The following is a 19903-nucleotide window of genomic DNA, read 5'->3' as shown; positions in this document are numbered from 1 at the left end:
GGGTCCTCCAGCTGCCGCCTTGCCATGCACCCTCTCCGCCCCAGCTGTCTCTCTCTGTCCCTCCTCCCAGTCTAGGTGAATGCTTCAACTTCTTGTTTGTCAGACTTCCATACATTTCGATTTTCTGGGAGTTCTGGTTGTTTTTTGTTTTCAAACTTGTTGTTGTTCTTCTTTGGTTGTGTGAGGAGGTAAAGTATATCTACCTATCTGGCCTCCATCATGGCTGGAAGTCCTTTTTTTAAAAAATTTATTTTTAGAGAGAGGGGAAAGAAGAGAGAAGGAGAGAAACATCAGTGTGTGGTTTCCTCTCATATGGCCCCCACTGGGGACCTGGCCCACAACCCAGGCATGTGCCCTGGCAGGGTTTCAGACCAGGGACCCTTTAGCTCACTAACCAGCACTCAATCCACTGAGCCACACCAGCCAGGGTTTAACTCTTGTTTATATCAATTAACCTATGGTGAAACTCATTTCATTATACGTCATTTCACTTAAACTTGCAGAACCTATCAGCAACTTTAAAGTGAAGATTTTATATATATATTTGGTTGACTATATTATTGGCATTTAAAATGAAAGCTTATTATACTTATTACTTATTATAGGTTATTGCTTACTATAGATTATAATAAGTATTACTGTATTACTTATAGATTAAATCTATATTTACTTATAGATTACTTATTATTTACTTAAATAATAATCTATAACTTACCTGTCATATAGCAAGCCACTAGGTCACATGACCGTGTACTAGTTGTCACTGGTTCTTGGGTGCCAACCAGAAAGTCTCAGGGACTCAGTGAGACTCATCAGTGAATAACCGGTCTGCACCGGGAGGTGCATATACAGGGAGGGATCTGGGACACTGTTATGTGACCAAGTACTAGAATCTGCTCTTACCATGCCATTGTGTAGGTAAATTAACCATGGGCAGTCCGCTGAACCACGTGAGGATTCTGTTTCCGAACAGTCTCGAGTGTCATCAGCGTTGGTCCTCACCCCATCTGCCCATCCTAGCTTTCGGTTCCCACTCATTCCGAGTGCATTCCTCAGTTCCACTCCCCACCCGCTTTCACCCCACGATCAACCCTCCTGAGTCCTCCATTGCTTTTGGTATCAAAGGTGTGTGTGCATGTGTGTGTGTTTCAAAATAACATCAGACTTACAGAAAAGTAAAATTTGCAAGAATAATATAAAGGATTTTTACCCTGGCTGGTGTGGCTGAAGTGGGTTGAGCGCCAGCCAGAAAAACAAAGGTTGCTGGTTTGATTCCCAGTCAGGGCACATGCCTGGGTGCAGGCCAGGTCCTCAGTTGGGGGGGGGCGTGAGAGGCAACAATCAGCATTTTTCTCACACATTGATGTTTCTGTCTTTCTCCTTCCCTTCTCCTCTGTCTAAAAAGTAAGTAAAATCTCTTTAAAAGAAGAATTTTGTCTCTTTTACCAAGATTCCCTAGGTGTTAACTTCTCCCACATTTGTTTCATCCTCTTTGTGTCTCTTTCCTTCTCACACACACACAAGCAAAATTATTTTTTTTAGCACTGGCTGGTGTGGCTCAGTGGATTGAGTGCCAGCCTGCAATCCAAAGGGTTGCTGGTTCGTTTCCCAGTCAGGGCACATGCCTGGGTTGCAGGACAGGTCCCAGTTAGGGGTATGTGAGAGGCAACCACACATTGATGTTTCTCTCCCTCTCTTCCTCCCTCCCCTTCTCTAAAAATAAATAAATTAAATTAAAAAAATTTTAGAGTAAATTTGCAGGCATGTTGCCTCTTGACCCTACTTTGGGCTTCAGTGTTTATTTTCTAAAAACAGAGACAATTCCCTACATAACCTTAGTATAATTATCAAAACCAAGAAATCAGCTTTCTTACAATAGTGTCATCTAATCTACAGAGCTTACTCAGATTTAGTCAGTCTTCACAGTAACATCCCTTTTAGCAAAAAAGAAAAATTATTTTGTGGGTTTTTTTATGGTTCAGGACCCAATTCAGGATTACTGTCTAATTTTCTTGTCACATCTTTAAGTCTGGAAGTTTCTCCGTCTTTCTTTGGTCTTTCATGCCCTTTATATTTTTGAAGAGTACAAACTAATTATTTAATAGAATGTCCCTGAATTTGAGTTTCTCTGACATTTCTTCATTAGACTTAGGTCATACATTTTTGGTAGGATTGCCACGGAAACGATGTGTCCTCACGATGCGGACTTGTCTCATTACTGGGGATGTTAACTTTGACCACTTGCTTAAAACGGCATCTGGTGTATCTTACTATGTCCCTTCTGGGAAGTAGTTTGAAACTGTGTAGATATTCACAGTTTTGCTCATCAGATTTGCGTACACCAGTTTAAGCTTCCATTGATAATTCCCGACCAAGTCAGTTATTACTGAATCAGATGTTATTAGGATGGTCACCAAATACAGATTTTCTAATTCTGTCATTTGTTCTACATTAGTTGCTGACATTGTAATCTAAGGAAACCCTTTTCCTTCTTCTTTTATTTATGTATTTGTTTATATCAATATGGACTCAGATTCCTATTTTATTCAGTGGATTATAATTTGTTACAATAATTTATTTTGATACTCAATTTAACTTGATGGCTACTGGGCGCCCCTGTAAATTAGCCGCTGGCCCTTCCAACGTGTCTCCATCGTGCTTGGAGCATGTTCCTCACTTTCTGGCAGGACAAGATGTTCCATGTCATCTTCTACTTGCCCTGCCCTGCCCTGGAATCACCCCTTCCTTTAAGGAGCCCGGTTCTTCTAGTGCAGAACAGTATTTAGAAACCAAGTTCTCAGCACTATGTATACATACTACTGAGGATGCCTCCGCTGGGACTTATGTGCATTACACATACCCAATATTTGTAGCTGTTTATTTATCTATCAGCCTGTATTATCTAGTCCATATTGATACGTCCATCTAATCCAGGACCTCAGGGCTCATTATTGAAGTCTCCTCCTTTTCTGTGTTTGTAACCCCCTGTTCTTACAGTGAGAAGGCTGCCCCACAGCGTGTTTACTTATTTGCTTAATACAAGAATGCAGAGAATCATTTCAGAATTGCTGATCTATACCACTGTGAAAAACAAACCTACCAATTAGACTTCAGTGTTGATTTATAATTCTGTATTTAGCCTAAAAGTATATATAGTCCCAATACTGTGTTTAAAAATTACTTCGGTTACTTTTTCTTTTCTCCCTTGGTGTACTATTCATTTGAAATGTAGTTCTGTTTATAGTTCACCATTATCCTTGTTGATTGTATCTGTTCAGTTTCCTTTGAACCATCAGCATGGTCCCAGAAGTCAGGGCTGTGCAGAGAGTGTACCTGGGGCAGCCTCACCCCCAGCCCCCCTCCCCGCCCCACGCCCATCCTTTCCTGCCATTCCCACCCGTCACCTGTATGCATCAATCTCATCATTTTCTTAACCTATGTTTTTTTTGTACAACTAAGCAGATACATGTGTATTTTCTTATTTCCCTCCTTTTCTTACTCCAAATAGAGCACACTATAGATACTTTTTGCAACCAAAGTATTGCAAAAATTTTTCTAAAGACACAAATTTTGAATAATGGAATGATTGGGTATGATGAATACTATATAGTCATTTAAAATATTTTAAAAAAATAAAGACTTTTGGGAACAGCTTACAAAATAATTTTTTTAAGATTTTATTTATTGATTTGTAGAGAGGGGAAGGGAAGGAGAAAAAGGGGAGAAACCTCAATGTGTGGTTGCCTCTCTCACGCCTCCCACCGGGGACCTGGCCCACAACCCAGGCACATGCCCTGACTGGGAATCAAACCAGCGACCCTTTGGTTCGCAGGCCAGCACTCAATTCACTAAATCACACCAGCCAAGGCCAAAATAATTTTAAGTGCACATTTAAAATAAAACGCATGTTAAAATGTAAAATATTTAATAAATTGTTTTTACTTTTACACAAATGATGAGGAGAGACAATATTGCAAATTAGATAATAGAAAACCCTCTTGCTTATAAAACATTCAGAAACTTCATTAAAAGGAAATACACTATGATATTGACAGCAATTCTCTGGATGGTGGAATTACAGGTTATTCTCATTTTCTTCTAGTTTTAAAAACTCACCCTTCATAGGGAGAATGGTACCTGAACAGCATTTATCTAACCATTTTTGTGCATTTAAAAAAAAAAGTAATACATACAATTGGTAAAAATTAAAAACAATTCCAAAATAGTTTGGAACCTGGCTGGTATGACTCAGTGGATTGAGTGCCAGCCTGAAAACAAAAGGTCACATGTCTGGGATGCCAGTGTGGTCCCCTGATGGGGTGCATGCAAGAGGCGACCCATTGATTGATACTTCTCTCTCACATCAGTGTTTCTCCCCCACTGTCTTCCTTTCTTCCCCCTTCTTTAAAAATCAATAAGCATGTCCTCAGGTGAGGATTTTTTTAAAAAGAAGGTAAATTGCAAAGATCATGACCCCTTATCACTAAATACTTCAGCAGGTATCTCCTAAGAATAAGGACTTTCTTCAGTACAACCATATCACCACCACATCCAAGAAATTTAACATTACTATAACAAAATTATACCAAATTTCTTCCATATAACTCAATAATGTCCTTTACAATAATGCTTCACTCTAGAAACTGGAGAGCACTAATTTCATTTATTTTATTTGTTTTTTAAGATTTTACTTATTTTTAGAAAGAGGGGGAGGGAGGAAGAAAGAGGGAGAGAAACATTAATGTGTGGTTGTCTCTTGCAACCCAGCCATGTGCCCTGACTGGGAATCGAACTGGCGACCCCTTGTTTTGCAGGCCAGTGCTCCACCCACTGAGCCACAGCAGCCAGGGCACTGGTTTCATTTACTGTTACGTCTCTCTTTAGTCCACAGCAGCCCAGGTCAATCATCTTGCAGAACAGCCCTCATTGTAGAGTTGTCAGAATGTTTCCTTGTGATTAGAGTCAGGCAAAATAGTTCTGGCATGACACGCAATGTTGTTTTGACCTGTGATCGGTGATTCTGAGTGTGGTCACTTGGTCAAGGTGGCCTTCACCAGGTTTTTCTCAAAGTATTCAAAGGTACCTTGTTCCCTTTGTAAGGAAGTGATTTCCAGGATGGTGTTTTAGGACCACGTGACTCTCCTGTCCCCCGGGCTCCCACCCAGGGCTTTGAGACTGCTGTGGTAATCCTCACGTGAGCAGTGCGTCAGTGGTTGCAAAATGACTTTCTAATGGCGTTATCCTACCTACAGTTACTGGCTGAGATTTTTTTCCCATAAAACAGAACTTTTTCTTTCCCTCTTGCTTTTTACAAATTATTTATTTATTTATTTATTTACATCATTTAATACTTTTCATTACAGAGAATTTTAAACATGAACAAAAGTATGCAAAATAGTGTGATGAGCCCCCATGCTCAACCAGCTGCAGTGCTCACCAGCTACTGTATTTTTCAGACTATAAGACGCACTGTTTTGGTGCGTCTTATAGTCTGAATGCAGCTTGCCTGGCTTGCTGTGGGGGCAGGGTGGTAGCCTGTGTTATTTATGTGATTAAATATTTTACCATATTTTTTGCTTCAAATTTTTTTTTACCATTTTCGTCCTCTAAAACCTGGGTGCATCTTATGGTCCAATGCATCTTACCATCCGAAAAATTCGGTACTCTTGTTTCATCAATATCCCACTAACTCTCCCCTGCCCAATGTTATTTTGAACCTAATCCAGACATATAAATTTATCTGTAGTATTTTAGTGTATATCTCTAAAAGATCTTGTGTTCTTTTGTATTTAATGTGCTGCAGTCTGTTACTTTCATTCTTCTTTGTGTTTAAATTGTTGCACATTTGATCAGTAAAGCACTGCTTAAACAGCTTCTATACTTTTGACATGTTCCCATTTCCCTTCAGCTCTTTGTGGCCAAGATACTGTGGGCTTGTTTTGTGATTACTTTACATAAGACCTAGAATCAGCCATTTCTCCAGGGAGTCCTGTAAACTGAAATCTCTTAATGCAGAGAGTAATTTATAGGATTTAAACTTTCTTGTAAATGGATTAATATTTGAAAGCCAGTTATTAAAGGAGGAGATTTACAAGAGTTTAGCCTATCAAACAAAAGTAAACACATTATTTTAAGTCCCTGTCTCCTGGAGAGCAGTGCCTGCCTTGCTTTGAGTACAGTTTGCCAGGAGTAGTCACAGCTGAGGTGCCCAGCCCCCTCCCGAACTCCCTTCCCCCTCCCTCCAGATCAGCCTGCGGCCTTACTGTGGGACCGTGGTGTCTTCAGACCTAAGTTACCGAGTCCTACAGGTTCTTCTTCGAAGGTCACATATCCATTCTTTCCAATAATGATGACAATCATGATCATATTACTAACAACAGGTACAGAGTCAGGGGCTTACATGTTACTCTGGGGCTACAAGTAGCACTGTTGTTCCCATTTCCATCAAAGAGATGCAGTTTCAGAGCTGGGCGAATTGCTCATAAAGGCAGACTTTGTCTGCTGACTAATCTGTATCTCAACATAAGAAACATTCAAACCTGTAAAAATTTTTTGAGTTTATTTGAGCCAAACTGATGACACTTGCCAGGAAGCAAAATCTCAAAGAGATTGAGGAAAATGCTCTAGAAAAATGGCAGTTTTAAAGCTTATTTTATACATCAGAAGCAATGCGGAAGACAAAAGGGGGTTGCATGAAATCCATTGGTGATGAATTAGGAAGGCCGGAGAAAGCAAAGAGGGGAAATCTCTGGGATTGGATAAACACAAAGGAATAAACACAACTTTGCCCCTGCTGGTGTGGCTCAGTGGATTAAGTGCCTGCCAGTGAATCAAATGGTCTCTGGTTCGATTCTCAGCCAGGGCACATACCTGGGTTGTGGGCCAGGTTCCCGGTTGGGGACATGCAGCTAATCGATATATCTCTCAAACATCGATGTTTCTGACCCTCTTTTTCTCCCTTCCACACCCTTCTCTAAAAAGAAATAAACAAAATCTTTTTTAAAAAAAGGAATAGACACGTCTTTTACATTGGCAGGTATAGGATAGTTGATTGTTAACATGAAAGAGGGTATAAGGGGGATAAACAGTAATGCTATATATATATAAAATAAAATTCTGAGCCCTGACTGATGTGGCTTAATGGATTGAGTGCTGGCCTGCAAACCAAAGGGTTGCTGGTTCAATTCCCAGTCAGGACACATGCCTGGGTTGTGAGCCAGGTCCCCAGTGGGGTACACACGAGAGGCAACTACATGTTGATGGTTCTCTCCCTCTCTCCCTCCCTTCCCCTGTCTCTAAAAATAAATAAACAAAATCTTTTCAAAATAAATAAATAAAATAAAATTCTAGAAAAAATAATAGTTAAGCAAAAGCCAAGAAAAACAACTCAACATTAAAACAGTAACAATGAGGGGTTTTGTGACACCTGCTTTGGTGCCCCGAGGGGTCTGGAAAAAGGAAATGACCCCGACACTCCAAAGGCCTGCTAGAGAGATGCCAAAGGACAACAGACAGGCTCAGTTAGATAAAAAATGACCTTTGTTAGGGAAAAATAGGGCCCTAGAACATGACTGCTTGCCTTGAACTGCTTTTAGACAGTTTTAACTGTAGACCAGCCTACCTGGTTACTTTCGGTATCTGAGTTACTAAAGCCAGGGCACGGGCCTCACCCAGCTTGGCAGGGTAAGCACAGGGCTCGTTTTTTGGTTCACATACAGCAATTTTTAACCTTTTTCATCTTATGGTACACGTAAACTAATTACTAAAATTCTGTGGCATACCAAAAAATAAATATTTTGCCAATTTCCTGACCAAAAAAATAGGTATAACTTTGATTCATTCACACTGGACAGCTGTTGTTGTGTTGGCTGTTGTCATTTTTTTTATTTGACAGTCTAAGGAAAAAGGTCAGTGTCCCTGACTAAATAGTCAGGTACGTATGTTTTGAAAATTCTTGCGGCACTGGTGTCCCATGGCGCACTGCTTGTAAATCGCCGATCTAAATCAAACCGCTTTCTGTTTCTCTCCTTTTTGACCTTCATACCCTGACCTAGACTCTAAGAGGGACCGCCATGTGCGGGGGGAAAGAAGAGCTGGATTAGGAGTCAGTGCTCACTTGTAGGTCCTGCTTTGCCACTGACTGGTTTTGTGGTCTAAGTTTATATCTTAGTTCTCCAAGCCCTAGATTTCTCTCCTTGAAAATGAGGAACCCCAGCTATGCAATAGCATCACTTGGGAGCTTTTTAAAAATATGGATGCCTGGACCTCACCTCCATAAATCCTGATTTAAATGTTCTGGGAAAGGGCTCTTAGGTGTCAGCGTTTTTCAAAAGCTCCCCGAGTGATTCTCAAGTGCAAGCAGGAGAGAGAACCACTGGTCTAGATGATTTCCAAGGCTCATTCATATCCTAATTAGACAGCTGTAACAATTGTCTGGGTAATTAATCTGCCTTCGCATACTTCTGAAAGCCTGATTTCCACCACATTAATCTTCCTAAAACATTTGTTTCCTCACCTGAACCAAATCATCTGGGAGCTTCCTGTTGCCACGGGAGAAGGCACAAGCCTCTGCCCGCCTGGCAGGTAAGGTTCTCCAGTTGGGAACCCTCCCGGTTAACCAGGCTGGCTCCATTATTCCCTGAGTAGGCCAGACTCATGGTGAGCCTCTGGACTTTGCTGATGGGTTTACAGGGTCCAGCACAAATAACGCCCCCTTTTAATTACAAAATCATAAGCATGTAATTCTGTAACTTAACAATATCACACTTAAGAACACTGTATGACGTTTTAGACGAAATGTTCGAATTGCTTTCCATCTCATATAAGACATTCATGTACCCTACCAACCAACCGCACTCAAGCAAACCTTTTGTCTGCTGGACCCCGTGGCCTTTCCTATCGGAGCTAAATGCTTTCCCCTCCTTTTGGGCTCCAACCAAAGTCTCTAGAAGAATAAAGGCTTTTTCAGTCCCTCCCTTGATTTCTTCTCTACACTTCTGGTTTATGCTGCCCACTAGATGTCTGATCACCTACTATGCTAAATGTTTCTTTCATTAATTCACTACCTACCAGGCCAAGCCCCAGGGACACAACGATCTGTTGTAGGGCAGGAGGCAGGCAGACGAGCCAACAGCCAACCAGCATTTAAGTGTCTGGCGTGCCAGGCTCTGAAGAGGGGCCTCTGACCCAGATGAGATGATTGGGGAGGGTTTCCTTGAGAGCAGTTTCTGACCGAGGCCTTCTAAGGGAGGAGGAAGGGTTATCCAGCAAGAGAGGGCCTGAGTGAAGACCACGAGGTGGGGGCAGCAGCACGGCCTGGACAGGGAAGAGCCCATGGTACTGAGGGGCAGGGCAGGAAAACATGTTCAGGTGAGGTGCGGAAAGCTGAGGTGTGAAAGGTGAGCAAGGACTGAGTCATCCAGGCCTTGTGTGTCACATAAAGGAGCCAGTGTTGTGATCTAAGCATGAAATAGTGAAGACCTAGCCTGGCGGCCACTGAGCAGTGAATGGATTGGAGACAGTTAAGTTAGATAGAACTTTTGGTTGATTGGCTGTAGTGGAGGAATAAGCAGGGACATCCAGGTTCAGTGAGACAGAGCATCTGACATGAAGGGAAGTTCAAGATGTTTGTCAGTTCTAAGGTAACTGTATGATAAACAGCTATGTGTAGTAGAGCATACAACCAAAATATGGGCTGAAATTTTGGGATTGACCAACATATACATTGTAATTAGAGCAGTGGAAGTGAATGAAATGGACCAGGGAGAGTTTGTAAGTAGAGCAGAAAAAATGGCTGGAAAAGAACCCCAGAGCACCTCAACATTAGTGAGGACTCCTCTTCAACAGAAAGAAGAGTCCTCACATGAAACTCAGGAGGTTCCAGAAAGAAGGAATAAAGTGAATCGGGTTCAGCATTTTGGAAGCTAAAGAGAGAATGTTGCAAGTAGGAGGAAAGAGGTGCACAGGGTTAAGTGTTGCTGAGGTCAGTGGAGGTGAGGACCAGGACACTGCTGACGGATTTAGCAAGAAGGAGGCAGTAGTTGGCCTTGGTAAGACTTGTTTCCATGGAATGATAGGTGTGGAAGCCCACTGCAACAGACCAAGGAGAGAATGAGAGGGGTAGTAATGCGTACAGACAACTTTCAGAAAAATGAAGGTAACAGAGACAGTGGTAACTGCAAGGATGTGTGGGATCAAGAGCATTATTTTTTTTTTAAGGCTTGGGAAAGGCTTGAGCTTTTTTGAAAGCTGACAGAAGGAAAAGGACATGAATTCTAGAGCACTGGTGGGGTTCTTTGTCGAAAGGAGGAGGAATGCATTTTCTGTTGCAACTAGAGAAGGGGGAAAGGATGAAAAGGGATGCAGGTAAGGTTGTATCTTTGAAAGTTAAGTGAGTTCCCACCTGGCTTACAGATTTGAAAATAATGAAATAGGATTCAGTGGGAAATGAACAAAGGAGCTGGCTAGGGGAAAGAAAAGATTGCTGAACAGGCAAGAGGGCCCGTTTGAGGCTGGACATCATAATTATAGAACACTGATAAAATGTGTATGTGTGGGCCTGGATGGTAAACTTTCACAGGGCAAGTCGTGTGTTCGGTCTTCTTCAGCTGCCTTCTCCGTGACCACCACAGTGAATGTACACGCAGTTGACACCCAGTGTCTCAGTCTAGGTACTTTTAGAAACTCACCCTAATATGTTTAAACAAAAAAAGGGGGGAGGGTACAGCTCTTTATAAGGGTCAGAAACCAGACTCTGCTGTTCTCTCAGCCTCTTCAAGATAGCATGGCCTCTTATCTGTCCTTCACTGTTCTCTCTCACTCCTCTTCTGCGCCAGACTGTCCATGCCAGGACAGCTCTATATTATTGTCCAGGCATGTAACAGAGACTACAAATGCAGTGGTTTCCAAAGTTAGCAATCCATCAGAATCACCTGGAGAGCTTTTTAAACTTATAATTTCCTAAGCCCTGAAACCAGAAAAGTTGTCGTTCTTGCTGCTGTCACTACCAGAACCAATAAGTAGAGACAAGGATTGAATGTCTATGGGCACTTTATTCAGACGGCTGGTGATCTGAGAAGATAGAGGGTTATGTACCCTCAAAAATCATCTTAACATCTCATTTCAAGCCACCCTTTTAAATATATATATATATATATATATATTGATTATGCCATTACAGTTGTTCTATTTCCCCCTTCATTCCCCTCCACCCTGCACACCCCCTCCCCCACCATCCCCCCTTTAGTTTATGACCACATGTCTCATGTTGTTTAAATTCTATATTTCCCCTACTATTCTTGCCCTCCCCCTATCTATTTTCTACCTACCATCTATGCTACTTATTTTCTGTACCTTCTCCCCCCTTATCCTCCTCCCACTCCCCTGTTGCTAACCCTCCAAGTGATCTTCATTTCTATGGTTCTGCTCCTGATCTAGCTGTCCTCTTAGTTGCTTTTGTTTTAGGTGTGGTTGTTAATAACTGTGAGTTTGCTGTCCTTTCAGTGTTCATCTTTTTTATCTTCTTTTTCTTAGGTAAGTCCCTTTAACATTCATGTAATAAGGACTTGGTGATGATGAATTCCTTGAATTTGATCTTACCTGAGAAGCACTTTATCTGCCCATCCATTCTAAATGAAAGCTTTGCTGGATAGACCAATTTTGAATGTGGATGTAGGTCTTTGGATTTCATGACTTGGAATACCTCTTTCCAGCCTCTTCTTGCCTATAAGGTCTCTTTTGAGAAATCAGCTGACAGTTTGATGGGAACTCCTTTGTAGGTGACTGTCCCCTTATCTCTTGCTGCTTCTAGGATTCTCTCCTTCATTTGAATCTTGGCTGATGTAATTATGATGTGCCTTGCTGTATTCCTTCTTGGGTCCAACTTCTTTGGGACTCTCTGAGCTTCCTGGATTTCCTGGAAGTCTATTTCCATTGCCAGATTGGGGAAGTTCTCCTTTATTATTTGTTCAAATAAGTTTTCCACTGGTGGCTGTTCCTATTCCCCTTCTGGTACCACTATAATTCGGATGTTGGAACGTTTAAAGATGTCCTGAAGGTTCCCAAGCCTCTCCTCCTTTTTTTGAATTCTTGTTTCTTTATCCTTTTCTGGTTGGTCTTTTTCCTCCTTCTGGTCCACTCCTTTGATTTGAGTCCCAGTTTCCTTTCCATTACTATTGGTTTCCTGTACATTTCCCTTCATTTCAATTAGTTTAGCTTTCTTATGTTCCTCTAATTTGTGACTAAAATCAACCAGTTCTGTGAGCATCCTGATCACCAGTGTTTTGAACTGTGCATCTGAAAGTTTGGCTATTTCTTCATCACTTAGATTTATCAGCTCTGGGGCTCTGAGTTGTTCTTCAGCCATATTTTGATCTGTTCACACCTGTTATGTATGAGAAGCGGAGCCTTAGGTGTTCACCAGGGCAGGGCCACTCAGGTCACTGGGTTGTGATGCTGTATGTGGGGGCAGGGTCAGAGAGGGACAATGGCAGTCCCCTGTGCCGCTTCCTGCCGCTGGGGCCTGCCAGCAGTCCGTCTCACTGCCTGCTCCTTCACCGGTTTATCTGCGCAGGAATGTGTGACCGAGATCAGCCCTCGGTGGGTCCGCCGGATACTCCACACCTGGGATCTGCCCATGGCTGGTGGTGCGCCTGGGTCACGAGCCTGGGTTGGTCCCATGGATTTTTCCTGCCCCAACCCCACTCTGCTGCTGGCTCTGACCCTCTTACCGGTTTGGCTGAAGGGTTCACTGTTGTCAGACTTCCATGTAGTTCAGTTTTCTGTGGTTTGGCTGTGTTTTTGTTGCTAAAACTTTTTTGTTTTTAAACTTGGTTGTGCAAGCAGGCACAGTGCTTCCACCGACGTACACCTCCATCTTGGCAGAAGTCCCTCAAGCCACCTTTTTATAAGGAGAAGAAAGGGTGGGTAAGGGTTTTGGGAAAAGGATTAATTGGATAAGAGTTTCAGTCCTGAGGTGATTTTCCTAGTACTTCTTTATCTGTTAATTAACAATTATTTATCTGCCTCATGGGTGTTCCCTCCGTAGAACAGTGGCTCAGATACCTTCTCAAGGCTTGCTGACCCCCTGGGGCACAAAGGTCAGATTGTGGCCCTCCTGGAGTCACTGGTCATGCATTACACTTCCTGGAATAACAGCTTTCCACGTGCATTAATCACTTAAGCCTGTTAAGTAATGCTAAAATCTGACTCTTGAGTTCCCCTGTCACCCCCACATTGAATTTCTGAGTCAGTCTTTTTGTGATTGGAACCCCAAAACTTTGTCTTTCAGAAACTCCCCGGGTAGTCTTGATACAACAAGTATCAAAGTGCATTAAAAGAACCCCCGCCACCCTGGCTGCTTTGGCTTAGTAGATAGAGCTCTGGCTTGTGATTCTACAGGTTACCAGTTCTGTTCCCAGTCAGGGCACATGCCAGGACTGTGGGCTAGGTCACTAGTTAGGGGCATTGGAGAGACAGCTGATCTATGTTTCTCTCACACATCGCTGTTTCCCTCCCTCTCTCCCTCCCTTTCCCTCTCTCTAAAAATAAATACAATTCTTAAAAAATAAATTAATTAAAATAAAATAAAAGAAGCACTGCCTTTGGGTATTTACCTCTCTTCCCCCCACCCACTGCCACTGCCCACATTCCAAATTCCCGGGAGAGAGTCTGACTGGTGCATCGTGATCAGAGGACCGGGCTGTGACAGACAGGAGGAAGTGGCCACGAGGGGCCTCTGCTGCTTCACACCAAGCTTTTGTTTAAAATAGGAGAAAGCGCCCCTCTGAGGCAACAAGAAAAGAAAGACACCACTCTCGGTAGATGAGCTCCTCCACTGGCGGACTGCTGCCCGGGGTTTTAGCTCTTCACAGCCTCCGGCAGGTAGCACATCTCTGTGTGTTCTCCGACCTTGTTGACTCTGACATATTCCTATGTCAGTGGGATATTTCTCAGAGGAGACTGATTGGGTAGCTCGCAAATGGTCCCCTCGTTCAGTAAATGCCTATTGTTGAATAAATACCATCTTGCTAATTTGTCAATGATTTTTTTTGTGCTTAATTTTTTTAAGAACTTATTTGAGTCAAACGAAGGAGACATGCCAGGAACAAGATCTCAAATGCTTCCCAAAATAAGTTTTTGCAGCTTCTTTTATGCATTTGAAAGTAAGGAGGAATGTAAGGAAGATCACAAGGATGGGGTGGGAGCAAGATGGGGATTGGGTTACAGGGTACTTAACAAGATTATGTACTTCCTTGAGGGTGGTTCTGTCTTATTTAACTGTGTGTTATCCTAGATGCACAGGAACGGTGGACAGAGCTTATTTAAGGCAAAGCTAAAGCTTTTTCAAATCCTGACCTGAAGTCATGCTTATTGATTTTAGAGAGAGGAAGGGAGAGAGAAAGGGAGGGAGAGAAACATTCATGGGAGAGAGAAGCATTGATTGGTTGCCTCCCACACACACCCAGACCAGGGATGAACCCTCAACCCAGGCATATGCCCTGATCTAGAATCAAACCTGCTACCTTTCAGTTTATAGGACAATGTTCCAACCAAGTGAATCACACTGGCCAGATCCAAAGATAAACCTTTTACTAAAAAGTTATAAGCCTAGATGTGACTATCCACCATGACCTGCCCAACAAGAATTTATGATCAGACACGTTGCTAGGATACCTTCTTATACCCCTTTTTCATTCACAATTCCCCATTTTGGTCATAAATTAACCCAAGGGATGCATTGATAACCAAACTTTTGGTCAGATCATCTGTCTAATTAGTAATTGGCTTCTTTCAAACTGTACTACAGAGGTCAAAATCAACATGTTAAGTACTCTGATTCATGGCGTCGTGGTAATCCATGGGGGTCTCAAGAGTTAAAATTGTACATTAATATTAGCAGAGTTCTTGGAGCCAAGTGCTCAACAAAATAAATAGCCTCTCTGTTTGTGAAGAAAGTACATTTCAAGAGAAGGTCTTCTCAGAGAAACAACCAAACAGAAAAGAATGAAGAAAGAAGAATTCAAAAAAATTAGGAGAGACTTAAGAACTTCTAGGGCACCTTTAAACCTTCCAACATCCAAATTATAGGGGTACCAGAAGGGGAAGAGGAACAGCAACAAGTGGAAAACTTATTTGAGCAAATAATAAAGGAGAACTTCCCCAATCTGGCAAAGGAAATAGACTTCCAGGAAGTCCAGGAAGCTCAGAGAGTCCCAAAGAAGTTATACCCAAGAAGGAACACACCAAGGCACATCATAATTACATTACACAAGATAAAAATGAAGGAGAGAATCCTAGAAGCAGCAAGAGATAAGGAGACAGTAACCTACAAAGCAGTTCCCATCAGACTATCAGCAGATTTCTCAAAAGAAACCTTACAGGCAAGAAGAGGCTGGAAAGAAGTATTCCAAGTCATGAAATCCAAAGACCTACATCCACATCCAAGATTGCTCTATCCAGCAAAGCTTTCATTTAGAATGGAAGGGCAGATAAAGTGCTTCTCAGATAAGGTCAGATTCAAGGAGTTCATCATTACCAAGTCCTTATTAAAGGGACTTATCTAAGAAAAAGAAGATAAAAAACATGTACAGTTAAACAGCAGCAAACTCACAATTATTAACAAGCACACCTAAAACAAAAACATGCCAAGCAAACAACTAGAACCACAGAAAACAGGAACAGAACCACAGAAATGGAGATCACATGGAGGGTTAGCAACAGGAGTGGGAGAAGGAGAAGGGGGGAGAAGGTACAGAGAATAAGTAGCATAGATGGTAGGTAGAAAACAGACAGGGGGGAGGGCAAGAATAGTATGGGAAATATAGAACCTAAAGAACTTGTGACACATGGACATGAACTAAAGGGGGGGGTGGGAGGGGGTGTGCAGGGTGGAGGGGAATGAAGGGGGGAAATGGGAGAACTGTAATAGCATAATCAATAAAATATGTTTTTAATTGAAAAAAGAAGGTCTTCTGTAAGAGTTCAGTAAAAACAACAGATTTGTGAATATTATTTCTGAAAGATTTTCCTCTATGGGCATAGGAATAGAAGGAAGTTGGGGCAGAAGAAAGCCGATGACTACTGGGAGAGGAGGGTGGTACTGGGAGGAGGGTCGGGCCCCTGTCACTTCTGCTGCAATGGAATTTATTCATTCATTCTTTTTTTTTTCAATCATAAGAAAAGTTTATTTAGAATTACAGAGGTAGAAGAGGTGAGCCAGCAGGACAAAGTGGGCTCAGGAAATAAGATACAGAGGCAAAAGCAGGGCCCGTGGAGCTTAGGAGAGAGAAAGGCAAAGGTAACTGGAGGAAAGGAAGGGAGGGGAAGGTGTGGGCACACTCCAGAGAGAGCACACTGCATTCACTCTTTTAAAAAAAAAGATTTTATTTATTTTTAAAGAGAGGGGAAACAGAGGGAGAGAAACATTGATACATGAGAGGTACATCAGTTGATTGCCTCTCATGTGCCCCCAACTAGTGACCTGGCCCACAACCCAGGCACGTGCCCTGACTGGGAATCAAACTGGCAGCCTTTTGGTGCACAGGCTTGTGCTCAATCCACTGAGCCACACCAGCCAGGGCATTTTCTTTAGAGTTCTTTAAAATATATTGTATTGATTATGCTATTACAGTTGTCCCAGTTTTTCCCTCTTTGTCCCTCTCCACCGAGTACCCCCATTTCCTCCAGCAATCTCCTCCCTTAGTTCATGTTCCTGGATCGTGCATATATGTTCTTTGGGGGCTCCATTTCTTATACTTTTCTTAACATCCCCATGTCTATTTTGTACTTAATTCCTGCAACTTTTCCCCCATTCTCCCCCTTCCCCCTACCAACTGATAACCCTCCAAATGATCTCCATTTCTGTGATTCTGTTCCTGTTCTACTTGTGTGCTTAGTTTGTTTTTTAGATTCAGTTGTTGACAGTCGTGCATTTGTTGCCATTTTAATGTTCATAGTTTTGATCATCTTTTTCTTATATAGGAAGCTGTCTCCTGGCACTCTCCCCTTTGCCTGTCACTTCACCTTCTCCCCGTATGCCAGTTGTGCCCTTCCAGCTCTCGCCCTGGGGCTGAGTCCCAGAGTGGGTGGGTCTGCGTGGGTCCCAAGTCCATTGCAAGCCCTTTAAGAGGAGTCTCTTGAGAATCCTGTAGTTTCTTCCACACCCCTAAACCCCACTGGTTTTTACAGCCAGAATTTATGGGGACTTATCTTCCTGGTGCTGGAGCCCTGGGCTTGGTGATCTGATGTGGGGCTGGGATCCCTTGCCCAGAGGTATCCCTCCTGATTTTTATCTATTGCTCATGAATGTGGGACCGCCCATTCTGCAGCCTCTCCAGGCTTGTAGATCTCCACCCCTCCTACCTGTCGGGGTGAATGTGGCGTCTTTAAATCCTTGGTTGTCGGACTTCCACACAGCTCGATTTTCTGACAATCTGGGTAGTATTTGTTTTGTAGTCTAGTTGTAATTTTTGCTGTAGATGTGCACAGAGGCAGAGTGTGTTTATCTACACCTCCATCTTAGCGGGAAGTCATTTTTTTTAGAGTGTTAATAAGTTTAATCGAGCCATACTGATTAAGACTCTTCCAGTCTTTGTTGGGTGAGGTCCAGTCCCTCTTCATTTTTATAGTACAAGAATGAACCACATGGACAATTAATCGTTTAGAACAGAATTAACATGAGCTCAGTGGGTCAGGCATTGCCGAGGTCTATATAACACCCACAAATGAATGGTCGGTGAGAACATTTCACTTAAATCAAGGTCAGCATGTAAGGCCCCCATGGAAATGGTTAGACTAAACTCTAAATCCACTATACAAAATAAAAAACTGAAGAAAAAACTCTGAAAACCTAAGGCATTATGAAGTAGTAATGGCAAAGAGGATTAAAAATTGAAAAATAGCCCTGGCTGGTGTAGCTCAGTGGATTGAGCACGGGCCTATGAACCAGACAATCGCGGTTCGATTCCCAGTCAGGGCACATGCCTGGGTTGCAGGCCGGTTCCCTGCAGGCCAGTTCCCAGCAGGGGACGCATGAAAGACAACCATACATTGATGTTTCTCTCCCTCTCTCCTTCCCTTCCCCTCTAAAGATAAATAAATGAAATCTTTTTAAAAAATTTAAAAACCCTTTAGTGATTACCTTAAATGATTATAGAGATAACAGATATTTTTAAGAGTGAAAAGGAATGTGATAGTCCTTAGACATCATCCAATTAATCTTTTTCATTTATACAAAAGAGGTACACAACAGTTTAAACATCAGATTAATTTCTCTAATAATATCTGCAAAAGCTGATAATCAGTTGAATTTACACTTCCCAGTGACATGCCACCCGACGTGGCCGGTCTGCAGACCTGAGACAGACCGCGCAGCAGGGCTGCAGGGCACTGTGGGCCATCCGCACAGAAGGCACCGCGAGTGTTGGCAGTAGGTTGGGGTCGGCCCTCGGGTCCGGGCTGGCACTCAGAGTCAGTATAGACGCCATGTAGACACTGATCGGCAGGGTCACGGTCCTCGCTGGTGTGATGTGTAATTACCAGGGATGGGAACTGGCTTCCTGGCTCAGCCTTCGGGTCTCAGCACCAGGAGCACTGCTGCATGAGTGAGAAAGCAGGCTGGTGTCCACTCAGCCTCCAATGAACAGTGTCTGCAAAGGTCAGTGTGCCTGCAGATTTTACAGGGTACTCTTGCAAGTCTCCCAACACGATAGGAAAATAATGTTTTAAAACATTTGTTTTGTCATATCATCTAACCCGAAGGTGATGTTAGGTAGGCATTAATGAATGGGCTGGGTTGGCATTTTAAGTAATCTATTAAAACTTAGTCATGATATTAATTTTTCCATCTTGGTAACATTTTTTTACAGGCTCAGAAAAAATGTTTGAATCAGACTTCACCCATTTCTGCTTCCAAGACCCCAGACAGCCTGCGGCAAGCGCAGATTCCTGGCCTCTTGAGCACCTCGCTGCCAGGTCAGGAGCCTCCCCGGCGCGTCCCTGCCCTCCCAGCACCCGGGACACGCGTCCTGCTCCCTCCCTCCGCCTCGGTCTTCCTGACTCAGTCTCACCTCTACTCCAATCACTTCTTTTTTCTGAATCCTTTCCACGTGGCATCTGTAGCACCTTTTTAACGTACTACTAAGCAAGTAAAAAGCACTTCTAATTAAGTTATGATGCATTAAATTATATGAAAAAAGTGCGCTGCTAGAAACAACAAAAGTAGTGTTATATGGCACAGGTGACTCTGGGATTGTCCTCATGTTGCTTTATGTACGTTTAGAATCCCTCTGAGACTAAAACACTGTAGGCTTTGTCTTCCATTTTTTAAAAAGCTTCAAACACCTGCATTGCTCCGTAAGTACTAGAAAGACAAAACATGAGCACTCCTAGTCAGTCCCCTAACTGGGCCTCCCTTTCCTTAAGTTGTGTGTTGGGTCTTGGTAATACTGACAGATTACTGGCTTGCGGCCTATTCCTCAGACCTTATATAATTTGAAACTGCAGCATTGGCAGCTTTTATTTATTTATTTCTACTTCTTACCTAAATAGCCTCTAATAATCCTAACCTCTGCCTCTAGAGCTTTCATAGATAAATGAACTTTCTGCTCTCCTAATCACATCAAGTATCCGTGATAAAGACATCCCTTTGGAATGTTCTACCCTCTGCAGACATTGGACTCGAAGGTTGCACGATGGGCCTGATTCACTCTTTCTGTTGAACATTGTCTCATGTGTTAATTCTAACAGGGCAAGATTCTGGAAGCAAAGTTACACCAGCGTCCTTAGGAACCACACAACCACAGCAGGAAAAAGTTGGATCGCCACCTGGCCAGCCCGCTGTGCAGGTAGAACACAGTTTACCTGGCTTCTTCTTAATGTTCAGTATAATTGAGAGAAAGCATAG

General features: G+C 42.7%; 1 protein-coding gene across 5 annotated transcripts in view; it reads left to right on the top strand.

Annotated features, from left to right (window-relative positions):
• The window catches only part of BICRAL (BICRA like chromatin remodeling complex associated protein), a 104317-nt gene that overhangs the window by 69679 nt on the left and 14735 nt on the right, over window positions 1-19903 (top strand). For all 5 annotated transcript variants that reach the window (XM_037154658.2, XM_037154664.2, XM_037154654.2 and 2 more), the window contains 2 exons: window positions 18867-18972; window positions 19747-19844. In XM_037154658.2, coding sequence (XP_037010553.2) covers window positions 18867-18972; window positions 19747-19844 — 204 coding nt within the window. The remainder of the gene's footprint in view (window positions 1-18866; window positions 18973-19746; window positions 19845-19903) is intronic.

This window comes from Artibeus jamaicensis, unplaced genomic scaffold (genome assembly GCF_021234435.1).
Source record: "Artibeus jamaicensis isolate MK-2021 breed Jamaican fruit bat unplaced genomic scaffold, CSHL_Jam_final contig_484, whole genome shotgun sequence".
In the NCBI taxonomy this organism is placed as follows: domain Eukaryota; kingdom Metazoa; phylum Chordata; class Mammalia; order Chiroptera; family Phyllostomidae; genus Artibeus; species Artibeus jamaicensis.
The sequence above is the reverse complement of the archived record's forward strand: the minus strand, read 5'-3'. Positions and strand labels throughout refer to the sequence as shown.